The 14,877-nt window shown below is 42.7% G+C and overlaps 1 protein-coding gene across 1 annotated transcript; it reads right to left on the bottom strand.

Moving 5' to 3' along the window:
- Window positions 1–269: 269 nt before the first annotated feature.
- On the bottom strand, window positions 270–14,261 carry Znf260 (zinc finger protein 260). Its single transcript, XM_028787701.1, has 3 exons — window positions 14,138–14,261; window positions 9,485–9,691; window positions 270–3,589 (listed from the first exon to the last, which is right to left on the bottom strand). The coding sequence occupies exon 3, from the start codon at window positions 3,163–3,165 to the stop codon at window positions 1,942–1,944; it is 1,224 nt and encodes a 407-aa protein (XP_028643534.1). The 5' UTR covers window positions 3,166–3,589; window positions 9,485–9,691; window positions 14,138–14,261; the 3' UTR covers window positions 270–1,941.
- Window positions 14,262–14,877: the final 616 nt, after the last annotated feature.

Genomic DNA, 14,877 nt, shown 5'->3' on the forward strand with positions numbered 1-14,877 from the left:
TGTAATGCTAGGGTTCTGACAACGTTGAAGGTTTTAGCCCTGTCCATGAGTCACCATACACCTGAGACATATGACCAAGTGTTAAGTCTAGCATAAAGGCTGACACTTGTGATCCAAAGACTGAGGCAGGAGGATTGTTGTGAATTCAAAGCTAGCCTTGTCTATTTAGTTCCAGGATGGCAAGGTTACAAAGTAAGACTTTGAGGGAAGAGAGGTAAAGGAGCCGGAGGTGGGAGACCAAACCGACAGCATAAGAAAATAAAACAGGATCAGGACAGGACTTTTCCAAATTTTATTAGTCTGAATCCAATCAATGGGCAGAAACTACCCAGCAACATTTATTTTACTTAACAACAATTCCAAAGCCCAAGAATATTGATGCAAAAGTGAAGCTGTAATTCTTTTACTTGAAGACTCTTGTGATGCTTACAAATATCATCCTAGGTATGTTTGTACAAGGGAAAACCTGATGCAGAGTAAATACCATACAAGGCTTCAGAGAGCCACGAGAGGCCTTGGGATGGACACACAGGCAGTTGTGGTAATATGGACCTCGTGTCCCTCTCATCCATATCTATCTAAGCAAGATCACGAAGAATACATGCTGCTACAATGTAGAACCAACTATCAGTCTGTTACATTTATTTGGGGAGTAGATATTTAACTATAAAGACTCTAAAGCCGAAGCAGCCTGACCCTGCTTTGTGACAACAACTTTGTTTCCACAGAACTCCATTGTTACTCTAACAGCAACAGCCACGTTTTAGGAACTGAACACATATCCTCCCAATTCTAGTCTTAGAGAAGAGTCTCCCATATGCTCAGTACCAGAGTGGTAAGTTGGTTGTATTAATGCAGGAACCTGCAACAGATCTACCACTTCAATTTTCTTCACACTGGTTCATTTTTTTCTTTTGCTGTTAGATAGATTCGTCTGTTGTGCTTTAGCTGCTAGCAAATGCTACTGTAAGACCATTACATTTTATTCATCGACACTGTAAGCAACACACATCTGCGCCCACTTTTTTTGCTACTGTCATTTATGCTGTGATGAACAGATTAACTGGTACATGACTCCCTACGTAAGCATATCGGCTCCTTATATGCCGATATAAGTATAAATGCTCAAGAATAATAGCTGAGGAAACCAGAATCTACAATTTGTTTCCTACCTCAAGGTCTCAGAAACTACCCTAGAAAATTCTGACACAAAGCTTTGCTTTCTGCAGACACCGCAATTCCTAAATCAACGATGACGTCAACCCTATTATTTTCCCACATGATTATCCTGAGATTATTTTTTCAGTCATCCACGATTTTCCCATTGACCCGGGATACTGCCACAAGCATCAGTCCTCTGGGAATTCATTCACGTTTCTAGATTCAATATTCTGTTCTGACCTCAAAATTAGACAATTTTATCAACAAAGACCTTGAGTTGGCATGGTGATATCTGGAACTGCAGCACTGGGAGGCTGAGTAAGTGGATCAGAAGAAACATGAGGCCAACTTGGGCTACATAGGGAGTTTAAGGTCACCCTGGGCTATGTACATAGGGAGATCTGTCCCAAAATGCCTTCTCTGAAACAGGATTTGTACAAATACTCTATATACCAAAGCATATATCAAAAATATTTTTGCCTCTTAATTTCAAACCTTTATATTGCTCATATTATCTTAATACAGTTGACAAGCTTTAGAAGACCATCCTGATTGGAATCACTGGACTCCTAAAATTAGAATACTAATAATATTTCTTGTAAGAGTCTGGGAAGTATATAATACTATGATCTATCCTATTAAATACCTTTGCATTTTCTGGTTTGAGTCACTACAGAAGCATTTCGTACATTTGTGTAACATTAGTGTAAGACGAATCCTTGGACACATCACTAGCCATACACGCTGTTCAAGTGTCCGCACATCTAAGGCCTTAGAGCTTTAATGAATGTGGATTCTCTGGTGTCTAATGTGATGGGACTTCTGACTGAAAGCCTTCCCACACTCAGTACACTGGTAAGGCTTTTCACCGGTATGGATTCTCATGTGTAAAGCCAGAGTTGAGAACTGAGAAAAGGCCTTCCCACATTCATTGCAGCCATAGGGTTTCTCTCCCGTATGGCTCCTCATGTGTACCGTAAGAGACGAACTCTGACAGAAGGCTTTCCCACAGATTTTACACTCATAGGGTTTATCACCTGTGTGGATTCTCACGTGTACAATGAGGGATGTAATTCGAGAAAAGGCTTTCCCACACTTATTACACTCATAGGGCTTTTCGCCCGTGTGGATATTGTGATGCTTGATGAGGTACTGTTTCTGCCTGAAAATCGTCCCGCATTCATTACACTTATAGGGTTTCTCTCCGATATGAATTTTCTCGTGCTCAGTTAGATTTGATTTGCCGCTGAAGGCTTTTCCACACTCCTTACATGTATACGGTTTCTCTCCAGTATGACTTCTCTGGTGTCTGATGAGGCTTGATTTCTGAATGAAGGCTTTCCCACATCCTTTACATTCATAAGGCTTCTCTCCAGTATGGATTCTCTGGTGTATAATGAGGTTTTCTTTCTGGCTAAAAGCCTTCCCACACTCATTACATTTAAAAGGTTTCTTCCCACTGTGGATATTCTGGTGTTTAATGAGGTACTGCTTCTGGCTGAAGGCTCTTCCACACTGATTACACTCGAATGGTTTCTCTCCGGTGTGAATTTTCTCATGTTCTTTGAGATATGATTTGCCATTAAAGGATTTCCCACACTCCTTACATGCATACGGTTTATTCCCCGTGTTTCTCTGATTTCTAATGACGGTTGTCACGGGAATGGGAGTTTTCTTAGATTCACTGGGTCTCTCTTCAGTATGTTGTTTCTGATGAGAAAGGAAGTTTCCTCTCTGGCTGAAGGTTCTCCCACACTCAGCACACTTGTATGATTCCCTCCGTGCACGACTTCTCAGATGTAGAGTCAGTGAGGAGGCCTGTGAGAACGCTTCACCACATCCGGTGCACTCACGTGACTTCTCTCCACTATGCGCTTTCTTATGTTCCACAAAGTTCTGTTCCAGGCTGAAGGTTTCCTTACATTCATTACATTCATAAACTTTCTCTCCAAGATCAGGTTCATCATGCAGAAGATCTGACTCAGGCTGGGGGCTTTCCAACATCCTGTTTCACACGAGGATTCTTTCCTACCATCTACTGAGGTTGGATGGAAGATTTGCCAGAGTCACTAAATAAAATTTCTTTTCAATATTAGTGAAGCCAGGTATCTGAGAGACTTTTTACGTGAGATGTGGTTACAAGGGATTGAAATAACAGAACAGTCTTTGCATTAGTGGTTCTTCCTTACAGTTTCTCTCATGATCATAAATGATGAATGTGGGTAAATCACAATTCAAATTCTCTTCAACTGAATCCCATATATAGGAGGAAGTCTTGCAGAACCACTGTCTGTGCCCAGGGGAAATACTTTGTTTTCTAGGTTTTCTGAATTTGTTGTTAGTCTATCTCTATACAGAAAGATGAGACTTAATTCACATGTCTTTCATCCTGTGTCCTGATCCTGTGTCTAAACTCCAGAGGCTGCTTCTAAAAGAGAACAACAAGTCATTAAAGCGAATTCACAAGGGTGAAAATGGTGTCTAGACCGCAGAAAGCATCCAGTAAACTAGCTTGCACTATCATCAACATCCTTAACAACCTGTGGATTCTCCCTGAAAAAACGCTAATAAAATACAGAAATGTGCTATTAAAGAAAGGCTGTTTAAGCCGGGCAGTGGTGGCGCATGCCTTTAATCCCTGCACTTGGGAGGCAGAGGCAGGCGGATTTCTGAGTTCGAGGCCAGCCTGGTCTACAGAGTGAGTTCCAGGATGGCTGGGACTATACAGAGAAACCCTGTCTTGAAAAACCAAAAAAAAAAAAAAAAAAGAAAGGCTGTTTAAGTCACAGATGGTAGGTCACACTCATAATTCCAGAACTTGAGACACTGAGGCAGGGGACTTACATGAATGGACTAGACAGTGAATTACAGGCTGGCCTGGCTACAGATGAGACTCTGCTTTCAAAACAAGACAAAATAAAACAAAAAATAAAAACAACCAAATGACTGAAACCCAGTCTTTGGTTCAAAAAAAAAAAAAAAGCTCAAATACAGTGACAGTCCCAGCTGTGTACAGCTTTAACTGTCTTTAAATGTGGCTTGCACACACCATCGGTACATAAAAAAAGAGAAAACATAAAAAACTAGACAACAACCAGGAAAATACATGAGACTGGTAGTGCCTAGGATGAGAGAAAGAGAAAAAAAATATTATTTTTTTCAAATACATCTATCTGTTTTCTTGAAATTCCATTAAAATGGTAATAAAAGGACTAAGGGATGGGAAAAATACTTACGAAAACTAAACATTCGTGGGTAAAATTAATTTAAGAAACTAAAGGCCAAGACAGCTTGATAAAAGTCTAAAAGTAAGGGTGTCAAGTGGGGACAAAATTAATTTGTGATAGAGCTTAACAAAACGATTATGCAGTCAAATATAGTAGCTCATCTATGTAATGTTAACACTTGCAGGACAAAGGCAGAAGGATTGCCACAAGTTCAAAAGCCAGCCTGAGTTCAATGTTAGCTTGAGATAACTTCCAGGTAGCCTGGTCTACAGACTGAGACCTCCTGTCCAAAAAATCATACATAGAGTTTGAAAGGATGTAAAAATTCACAGAAAACTTTGAGACCCCCGATCTCAATTAAGGCTAGCAAGTTCACAAGCTCACAGGTTTCAGGAACTAGCTGGACACAAAAAGAAGAAACTAGTCAGAAGGCAGGTCAGCTAGGTCGTTCTGGGAACTGAATCACCGCAAAGGATAGCAGAAGTAAAGATACAGGTTGGCTGAGTTACTCTGGGAAATGGCTGCTTACAATGGTCAGGATAAGGTCACATTCCTGAATAGAATGTGTACAGGATGTTTCCCACTCCCCACCCTGGTCTGTGACTAGCAGAATAACAGGTTGAAACTTTGCAACTGTTTTTATGATGTGGGTTGAGATTTCTCCATCGTCCCCTCCTGGCTTCCCCCTTCACCCCCCTGGTTTGCGGTTTTCTCCTTTAAATACTCCTTGCTCCCAAGCCTTGGGGTCGACACTCCCCTTGTGAGCCTCGGCCTCAGCCGACTGATACTCCGAAATCTGGAAATAAAGCCTTTTGTGGTTTGCAGCAAGTTCGGTCTTGCGTGATTCTGGGTGGATGTAATCTCCTGTGGCTTGAGTGGGGGTCTCCCCACTCTGGGGGCCTTACAAGTTCTATAATTTGGGAAGGGAAGATGTTTATAAGTAAGTGAACAGAGATAACCCCAACTCTCTTTCTTGTTTATTCAATCTTTTACAAAGACTTAATGGTGATTTATGTGTCTCTACAAGTGTGTGTGGGGTATGTGCGTGCGTGCGTGCGTGCGTGTGTGTGTGTGTGTGTGTGTATACACACACAAGTGCAGATACCGTGGGAGAGCAGAGACATCAGAGCCCCTGGAGTTTACAGGCTTTGTGACCCTCCCCAGAAGCACGCAGAGAACTGAACTCAGATCCCATGAAAGAGCAATATAAGCTCTCACCAGCTGAGATGTGTTTTGTGAGGGTCTCAGGTAAACCAAGATGGCCTTGAATTAGCATGTAACTGAGGATGACTTACAAGGATACTACTTCCACCTCCACACGTGTGCATGGTACACACAGTGCTGAGGATCAAAGGCAGGACTGGGAAGTGCACAGTAAGCAAATAAATCACAAAGGGAGCAAGTCCCTATGTCCCTACACTGGTGGCTCTTGCAAGAACTGGAAAATAACTATCAAGATAAAGCAGTCTCAGCACTCTGGAGAGTGAGGTAGGGAGATCAAGGGAAGAAAAGGACACATTTAAGGCATCCTGGTGCTAATCCTGTAGTGGTTTGAGTAAGAAAGGCCCTCATAAGCCCATAGCTTTGACTGCTCAGTCACTAGGGAGGGGCACTGCTTGAGGAGGATTAGGAGGTGTGGCCTTGCCCACGAGGCATCTCACTGGATATGGGCTCTGAGGTTTGAAAAGCCCACACCAGGCCAATGTCCTGCCTGCAGACCAGGGTGTGGCTCTCAGCCACTGCTCCAGCATCCTGAGTGATCTCAGGCTTCCACCGTGACCCTGCCCTGCCAACAATGAACTGACTCTCTGAAACTATAAGCAGGCCCACAGTGAAATTCTTTCATTTATAAGAGTTGCCTTGGGGCGGGCGGTGGTGGCGCACGCCTTTAATCCCAGCACTTGGGAGGCAGAGGCAGGCGGATTTCTGAGTTCGAGGCCAGCCTGGTCTACAGAGTGAGTTCCAGGACAGCCAGGGCTACACAGAGAAACCCTGTCTCGAAAAACCAAAAAAAAAAAAAAAAAAAAAAAAAGAGTTGCCTTGGTCATGATGGGACATCACAGCAATAGATCAAAAACTAAGACAAACCCCTTCCACTAAATAACAAATAATACAGCTAATATTCTTTTTCTAAAGAAAAAAAACAAAACCCCACATTTACTTATTATATATACAGTGTTCTGCCTGCATTTACTTATTATATGTACAGTGTTCTTCTGCAGGCCAGAAGAGGGCATTGGATCCCATTACAGATGGTTGTGAGTCACCATGTGGTTGCTGGGACTTGAACTCAGGACCTCTGGAAGAGCAGCTGGTGCTCTTAACCTCTGAGCCATCTCTCCAGCCCTACAGCTAATATGCTAAAGAGCTAAAAGTAAACATACTGTTTTTAAACTGTTAAGTGTTTTATAGTATCTTGACATAAACAGTCCTATATGTGCCCCAAATGACAGTAAACTGAGGGCAAACGAGATGTGTCTACCGGTAAACTGCTTCACGCTCACACTTGACCTCCAGTTTGACCCCAGAACCCATGTGGAATGAGGCTCCACAGCCTCGTGTTCTGATCTTCATACAGACCACGGAAGCATGCCTGTACACACACATACTAAAAAGACTAATTAAAATTAATATTTTTTTTAAAAAAAATTAATAGATTGGTCAAAAAAAAAAAAGACAAGAAACAAGTGGAAAGAATGGAAGAAACAAAGGATATAAAGTTAAGACTGGAAAATTAGTGAAGGGGTAGGTAGGATCAAAGGAGTCTAAAAAGTATTGAGTGCGTTGTAGGAAACAGTATATAAAAATAGGGAAACACGGGCTGGAGAGATGGCTCAGTGGTTAAGAGCACCGACTGCACTTCCAGAGGTCCTGAGTTCAAATCCCAGCAACCACATGGTGGCTCACAACCATCTGTAATGGGATCTGATGCCCTCTTCTGGTGTGTCTGATCACAGCAACTGTGTACTCACATTCATAAAAATAAATAAATCTTTAAAAAAAAAAATAGGGAAACAACTGAAGAGAATAAAGACACTTTCCAGAATTCTGCATTACTCAGCACAAGAACAGGCTCATGGATACAAAGTAACTCCACTCACAAAGAGCCATGCTGAATAAAGTACGCTACTGTAACATTTTAGCAAAAACAAAAAGGAAAGAGAACAAGAAGGCAAATACTCATGTTGTGATATGTGCCGAGCTTGTACACATTCACAGTTTGTGTGTGGAGGTCAGAGGACAACTTGTAGGAGTCAGTTCTCTCCTGCCACCTAGGTTTCAGAGATCAAACCCAGGCCATTGAGCTCTGTGGCAAGTGCCTTTACCCACTGAGCCATCTCACAGGCCTGAAAGGTGCATACGACAGACACACACATACAAATAAAATATGCAAATCTGTTTTTTTTTTAAACGTAGTGATATAAGTTGTCCCAGAAGCACAGGCAGTATGGTTGCTGGGACAACATTTCTCTATCTTTCATATTAGTAAGCTGATAATATCTAAAATAGAGCAATAAAAAAATAGGCAAAATAGGGTGGTGGTAGCGCACAACTTTAATCCCAGTGCTCAGGAGGCAGATCTCTGTGAGTTCAAGGCCAGCCTGGTCTACAAAGAGAGTTCCAGGGCAGCCATGGCTACACAGAGAAACCTTGTCTCAGAGGGGGAAAAAAAAAAAAGGCAAAATAGTTTTAATAAACACTGGCAGATAAATATGTTTTAAGTGATCAAGTGTGGTGGGGTATATCTTTAATCCCAGTACTCAAAAGGCAGAAAGGTAGGTGGATCTTTGCGACTTAGAAACCAGCCTGCACTATATAGCGAGTTCCAGGATAGCCAAGTCTACAAAGTGAAACCCTGTCTCAACAACAATAAAAAGGTAACATGGTTGCCAATGTAGAGTAAGTCAGAGTAAGAAAAGACTGAGCAGCTAGGCGTGGTGGAATCCCAGCAGAGACAGGCAGATTTTGGAGTCTGAGGCCAGCCTGGTCTAAAGAGTGAGTTCCAGGACAGCCAGAGAAACCCTGTTTTGAAAACAAAACACACACACACACAGAAAAAGAAAGAAAAGGAAAGGGGCTGGAGAGATGTCTCAGCGGTTAAAAGCACTGACTGCTCTTCCAGAGGTCCTGAGTTCAATTCCCAGTACCCATATGGTGGCTCACAACCATCCGTAATGGGATCTGATGCCCTCTTCTGGTGTGTGTGAAGACAGCGACAGTGTACTCATACATATAAAATAAATAAATAAATAAATAAGTTAAAAAAAAAGAAAGAAAAGAAAAGAGTAAGAATAGTTGGCTACAGAGTCTAGAGTCAGACTTGAGTACCCACACCCCTTAGCTGCTTGTTTTTTGTTTTTTTGTTTTTTGTTTCGAGACAGGGTTTCTCTGTGTAGCCCTGGCTGTCCTGGAACTGACTCTGTAGACCAGGCTGGCCTCGAACTCAGAAATCCACCTACCTCTGCCTCCCAAGTGCTGGGATTAAAGGCGTGCGCCATCACCACCCACCTAGCTGCTTGTTAAAACTGCACATCTACAAGAATCTATGCATATCCTCTCATATAGGTAAACTGTTGAATCATTTTTTTGTTACATATAATACCCAGGGGCAATCCTGGGCAAATAGCTGCCATACAGTAATGGTCAGAGAGTAACAACAAGGGGAAAAAAATCTACATGTTCAGTAGAGAAGTAAGGGTTTACCTTACACACTTGTGCATTTGCACACAAGTGCAGGTAGGTGCCTATGGGGCCTAGAGTCCTGGATCCCCTCGGAACTAGACACAGTATCAACCATTAAAATAAAGTCGGCAAATGAAGCAGAGGGGCTGACACCCAACACAGAAGTCAGAAAAGCAACCGATCCTGCATCAGGTGAGGAAAAGAAAACAGAGTCAGGACGACAGTCTGGAAATTTCATTGACCTATCTAAAGAATTTCAACAACTGTTCTCCAAACTGGGGCCAAGCTAATCCAAAATAATAACAATAACCACCACCTCCATCTCCATCCCCATCACCTCAAAAACCCATTCGAGGTTGTAAACTCTCTGGAGCTATAAGGACATCAAGGCGTTAGGTAACGGTTTCACTCACCTGCAGATCGATGTTTCTTCTCAGACACGCAGGGTTTTTGTTTGATCTGTAGACTTTTAACTTGCAATGAGTAAAGCGATTCAGGAGTCAGATGCTATCTCTGAAAGTCCAAGCGGAGGCTGCAATCCAGACTGAAGCCTCTCAGCACTCAGAGAGGTTTGGGGGGGTAGAGAAACTCCGGGTCCCCGGGGTATACAGGAAGCTGGTCTGTGAAGACAACACACAAGAGCTTCAGTCTGCGCCTGCGCACAAAACAGATGGCCCCAGCCTTTGTACTTGGCATTCAGGCTAAACCCGTAACTCTACTGAAAATCAAAATGTTCTTCAGATGTGGGTAACAGATGGTATTATATTTTCAGAACGGAAGTTATACAGAGGAACTATGACACCGACACTGATTTCAGAGTTTGCCTGAACTGGCCATCTGAACATGAATTCTGAGCACGTATCAAGGTGGCTCTGCTCCCAGCTGAAGTTAAACTGCCGTCTATCATTTCACACATAGATTTTTTGTTTTGTTTTGGTTCTGTTTTCTGAGGCAGTCCCTCTGTGTGGCTGGCTGGCCTCAAACTCAGAGATCTGCCTGCCTCTACATCCCGAGTCTTGTGATTGAAGACATGTGCCACCCATCGCCCAGCCTCAACAACATTTTAAGTCAGGTGGGGTAGCACATGGTTCTAATCCTAGCAACTTAGGAAACTGAGGCAGGAGGATGTAAGGTTTGACACCACACTTGGCTACCTGTCTCAAAAGAAAAAAAAAAAAAAAGCAACTAGAGGGCTGGAAAAATGGTTCAGTACTTAAAGAACTTGTACCAGCAAACATGAAGATGGGTGTTGAATTCCCCAGACTCTGTTATCTGTCAGGTGAGTGTGAGGGCTTGCCTGTAACTCCAGCCTCGAAAGGCAGAGAAGGAATCTCGGGAGCAAGAAACACTAGACTACCTAAGAGCTGTGGGACTGAGACCGTGTCTACATAAATAAAGTGGGAAAGCATGGGCAGCGGTGACTCCTGACATCATCGGAGGATCTCCACATTCATGCTCGCCAAGCGCATGTACACTCGTGTGCAAATGCATCCCACCCTGCCATACGTGCCCACACGTGACGAACAAGTATATACACTGAAAAACAGACATACACACATGCCAAACACACACAAACACGCGCGCGTGCGCACGCGCACACACGCGCACACACACACACACACACACACACACACACACACGGAAAGGGAAAGAAACTGGTATGGGCAGGCACTCAGGAGGGTGGAGGATCAGAAGTTCAAGGCCATCCTCAGCTACAGGGTGGGGTAGCCTGTGGTATAAAAGAAATTAGAGAGGAGCCAGGAGCAGTAGCACACAGTTTTAATTCCAGTACTTGGGAGGCAGAGGCAGGAGGATCTCTATGACTTTGAAGCCAGCCTGGTCTAAACATTGAGTTCCAGGACACCAGGGCTATATAATGAGACCCTCTCTTTTTTTGTTTTGTTTTTGTTTTTTGGTTTTTTTTTTGTTTTTGTTTTTGTTTTTTTGAGACAGGGTTTCTCTGTGTAGTCCTGGCTGTCCTGGAACTCACTCTGTAGACCAGGCTAGCCTCGAACTCTCGAACTCAGAAATCTGACTGCCTCTGCCTCCCAAGTGCTGGGATTAAAGGCGTGTGCCACCACCGCCCAGCAGAGACCCTCTCTTGAAAGAAACAAAGGGCTGGGAAGATAGAGCACCAGTTAAGAGAACTGGCTGCTCTTCCAGAGGACCCAGGTTCAGTTCCCAGCTTTAAATTTATTTAAAATTTATTTTTAAATTTTTATTTATTTATTTTTTTTAAGAAAACACATTGACTTGAAGAAGCTAGGGATTTAATCCCAACGAGGCCAAAATATACAGGAAATTACTTGGCTAATACTAACAACTCAGCTCTGAAACCTTTAGACGCCTAATATTTTACATAGACTTGGTTACTGTTGGAGAAAGCAAACGTAACTTCGGGTCCTGTGATTATATGCACATTCTGAGTTTAGCAAACATATCTCTATTCTGCATATGGCAAAATCTACTCGGAGTGGGGTATGGTAGGCATAATATTTTTTTTTTTGCTTTGTAAAGTTTAACCTTGGGTTATTCAAATGCTGATTTCTCTGCCCTCTTGTTTCAATCCAGACATGGCATTGTAAGGCTTATACCAAAAGTCTCCCGTCACAAGTTTGTGTAAACAGTTTTTACCGTTTACTCTCTGCCTGGTCAATAAATGCTGATCCCCTGATGCTAATAATTCTGATCTAAATGCTGACGGGGAGAGACATCTGCTAGTGAGAGGAGAGGAAGAGGGGGTGAGCCGGGAGGGCGGAGGAACTGGAGCCATGATGAAGGGGTCTGAAGAGCCGGATCAATAATAACATGCAAGTATCATGGGACGAGGCTGGGAGGTAGCCGGATTAGCACATAAAGATAATTTAATTGCTCAGCTATTTAACTGCTCAGCTATTGGGGTACAGTTTTAAATAAATCTTGGTTTTTCTCTAGCATAAGGCAAAGAACTACAACTGCTGGGTTAATCCATGGCTTACATTTATACTTAGAATAATTGATTTTCAGTGTATGGTGATGCAAGGGGCAGGCTTACTCTCTTACTTGGAGATGTACAAGCCATAGCTGTGCTGTGCTGTGCTGTGCTGTGCTGTGCTGTGCTGTGCTGTGCATTACCAAGCAGGTAATACACAGGGGAAACAGGTGGAGGCCACCATCAGGAAGGGGCTATCAGTAATCAGTATGACACCTATGGATATAACAAATCTGATGCGCCTGGCAGTGGTGGCGCACGCCTTTAATCCCAGCACTTGGGAGGCAGAGGCAGGTGGATTTCTGAGTTCGAGGCCAGCCTGGTCTACAGAGTGAATTCCAGGACAGCCAGGGCTACACAGAGAAACCCTGTCTCAAAAAAACAACAAAAAAAGAAGAAATGAAAAAAAGAAAAACCTGTGTTAAGGGGCTGGAGAAAGGGCTCAGCAGTCAAGAGTATGTACTGCTTGCTCTTCCAGAAGACTGGAGGTTGGGTCCCAGCAGCCACACTGAGCTGCTCTCAAGTAGATGTAATGCCCTCTTCTAGCTTCCGTGGGCATTCATAAACATGCCCACAACCTACAAGCACTTACATACACATAAATAAATAACTCTTTAAAAATAAAATCTTTAATGGCAAAAAATAAGAAAAGAAAAACATGTTTTACAAGAAGTGTGACAAGCTAGGCATTGTGGCGCACAACTTTAATCCCAGCACTCAGGAGGCAAAGGCAGGTGGAACATCCTAGTTTGGAGGCAGCTAATTCCAAAAACAGTCAGGGTTACACAGAGACACCCTGACTCAAAATAAATAAATAAATATATAAAGATGGTGATGCACCAGCCATAATAGTGCATGCCTTTAGTCCCAGCACTTGGGAAGCAGAGGCCAGCATAGTCTATACCATGAGTTCCAGGGCAAGCAGGACTATGAATGCAGACCATCATTTTGTTATTGCAAGGTTTTAAAGAATGACAAAAAATACTTAGAAGAAAATCTGTATGTTAACAAAAGCTATTTGGTATGGGATAAATCTAGACGAATTAGGAATCTTAATTTGGAGCTGAAGGGATGGCTCAGTGGTTAAGAACACTGTTCTTCCAAAGGATTCAAGTTCAATTCCCTACAACCACATGCCAGCCTACAACTATCTATAATTACACACACACACACATATATATATATATATATATATATATATATATACACATATATATACAACTATATATATACAAATATATATATATATATATATACACATATATCTATATGTATATATATACATATATATACAACTATAATTCTAGTTCCAGGGGAGCTAATGTCCTCTTTGGGCCTCTGCAGGTTCCATGTACACATACATTCAGGCAAAATACACACACACACACATACACACACACACACACACACACACACACACACACCTGAGTGCTAAATTAAATAGTTTTCTTGACCTCTCTGTGCTAAAGGTGGGACAATGAATTTCCTTCCTGATTCAATCCTATCTGCAGCAGTGGAAAATACCTTCTAAGGGGTATTCCGTAAATTTGGGGCTACTCAAAAATAACTCATCTGAAGTTTTTCTAAGTAGTAAGTTAATGCCTACTGATGTGTAGGCATCCAATAACGAGTTATTGGAAATCTTTACTATAAAAAAATATTTTTCAAAGGAACGTTGGTTTCATTTTCTACTGTGATGTACGCTTGTTTTAATTAAAAAAAAAAACTTTCAAAACTATTCTCTCAATTTATCCTTTTCCCTTTCCTGTTTTCCAGAAAAAAAAAACGTTTTTATTTTTAAAATAAATGCGCCAAGTATTAGAAAACCACCCTGTATTTTCACAAACTTCTCGCTCACTGGAAACAAACCAAAACACACCCTTACACGTATGCTCACCCCACCCGCAAACCCACCCCGATTTCTGATCTCCCCAGCCCCCATCCACCCAAGTTCTCAGCTCCACTGTCACAGCAGGAGATTTTCGCCCCTTCAGGCATCCTCACACTTGCAGGTGGGTAAACCCTCCCCTACAGCTCCTTTGCCTTTACTTGGTCTGGGAAATCCTGGTCCTACAGACCCCCAAATCAAACTCACCCAGACAAAGGCGATGATGGCGAGCCACGCAGCCTGCGCCTGCGCACTCCTTCAATGAGCTAGCACTCCCAGAGGTCTCTGCCCACCAGGGCTCTGAACTAGAGGATCTTTTTCCATTCTATTCTTTTTTTAAAAAGAGAAAAAAAACTGAACTACATTTCCCAGAAGTCTCATGGGTTCTAGTTAGTCTCCGCCCCCTCCCCGGAACTTTTCCCAGTGGATAAATATTAAGAGGACGGGACTAAAATACTACTGCTTTTACTCTGTGTTACCGGAAAAGACAGTGGTGTGCCAAGGTGTATATTGAGTGCAGCTCAGACTCACTCAATAGGCTTTTCCTCGCCTCCGAGTCGAGATTCCCAGGAAAGCGCAATCCTCCGGCTTTAGGCCATATTGGCCACCGTGGCGCACTGCTGAACTACATTTCCCAGAAGGCAACTCCTATTTCTGTCACCTCAGACTGAAAGCTGGTAGCTCTGTAGAGAGTTGTATCAGACTCTGGTGTTAAATTCAAAAGCGATTGCTACAGTATCACAAACTGATGACAGGTGAGAATTGAGACTGACAATAGGGTTCAGACGAAAAAGGCAGGAAAATGAGCTGTTGTGAAATTGTAACTTTTGTAGCCCTATGTCCTAGGGTTGTGACACTATGTAACAATATGGAAAGCAGTAGGTAGGTGAGCTGTGGGGTCCTGTGGGATGTTTGTCAATGTGTAACCTGGGTGTTAGGTCCCAAAA

Source organism: Grammomys surdaster, unplaced genomic scaffold (genome assembly GCF_004785775.1).
Source record: "Grammomys surdaster isolate TR1022 unplaced genomic scaffold, NIH_TR_1.0 125671, whole genome shotgun sequence".
NCBI lineage: Eukaryota > Metazoa > Chordata > Mammalia > Rodentia > Muridae > Grammomys > Grammomys surdaster.

Bases quoted from the DNA above. Each gene is read 5' to 3' on its own strand.
- Znf260 (XM_028787701.1), bottom strand. From the start codon at position 3,165: ATGTTGGAAAGCCCCCAGCCTGAGTCAGATCTTCTGCATGATGAACCT.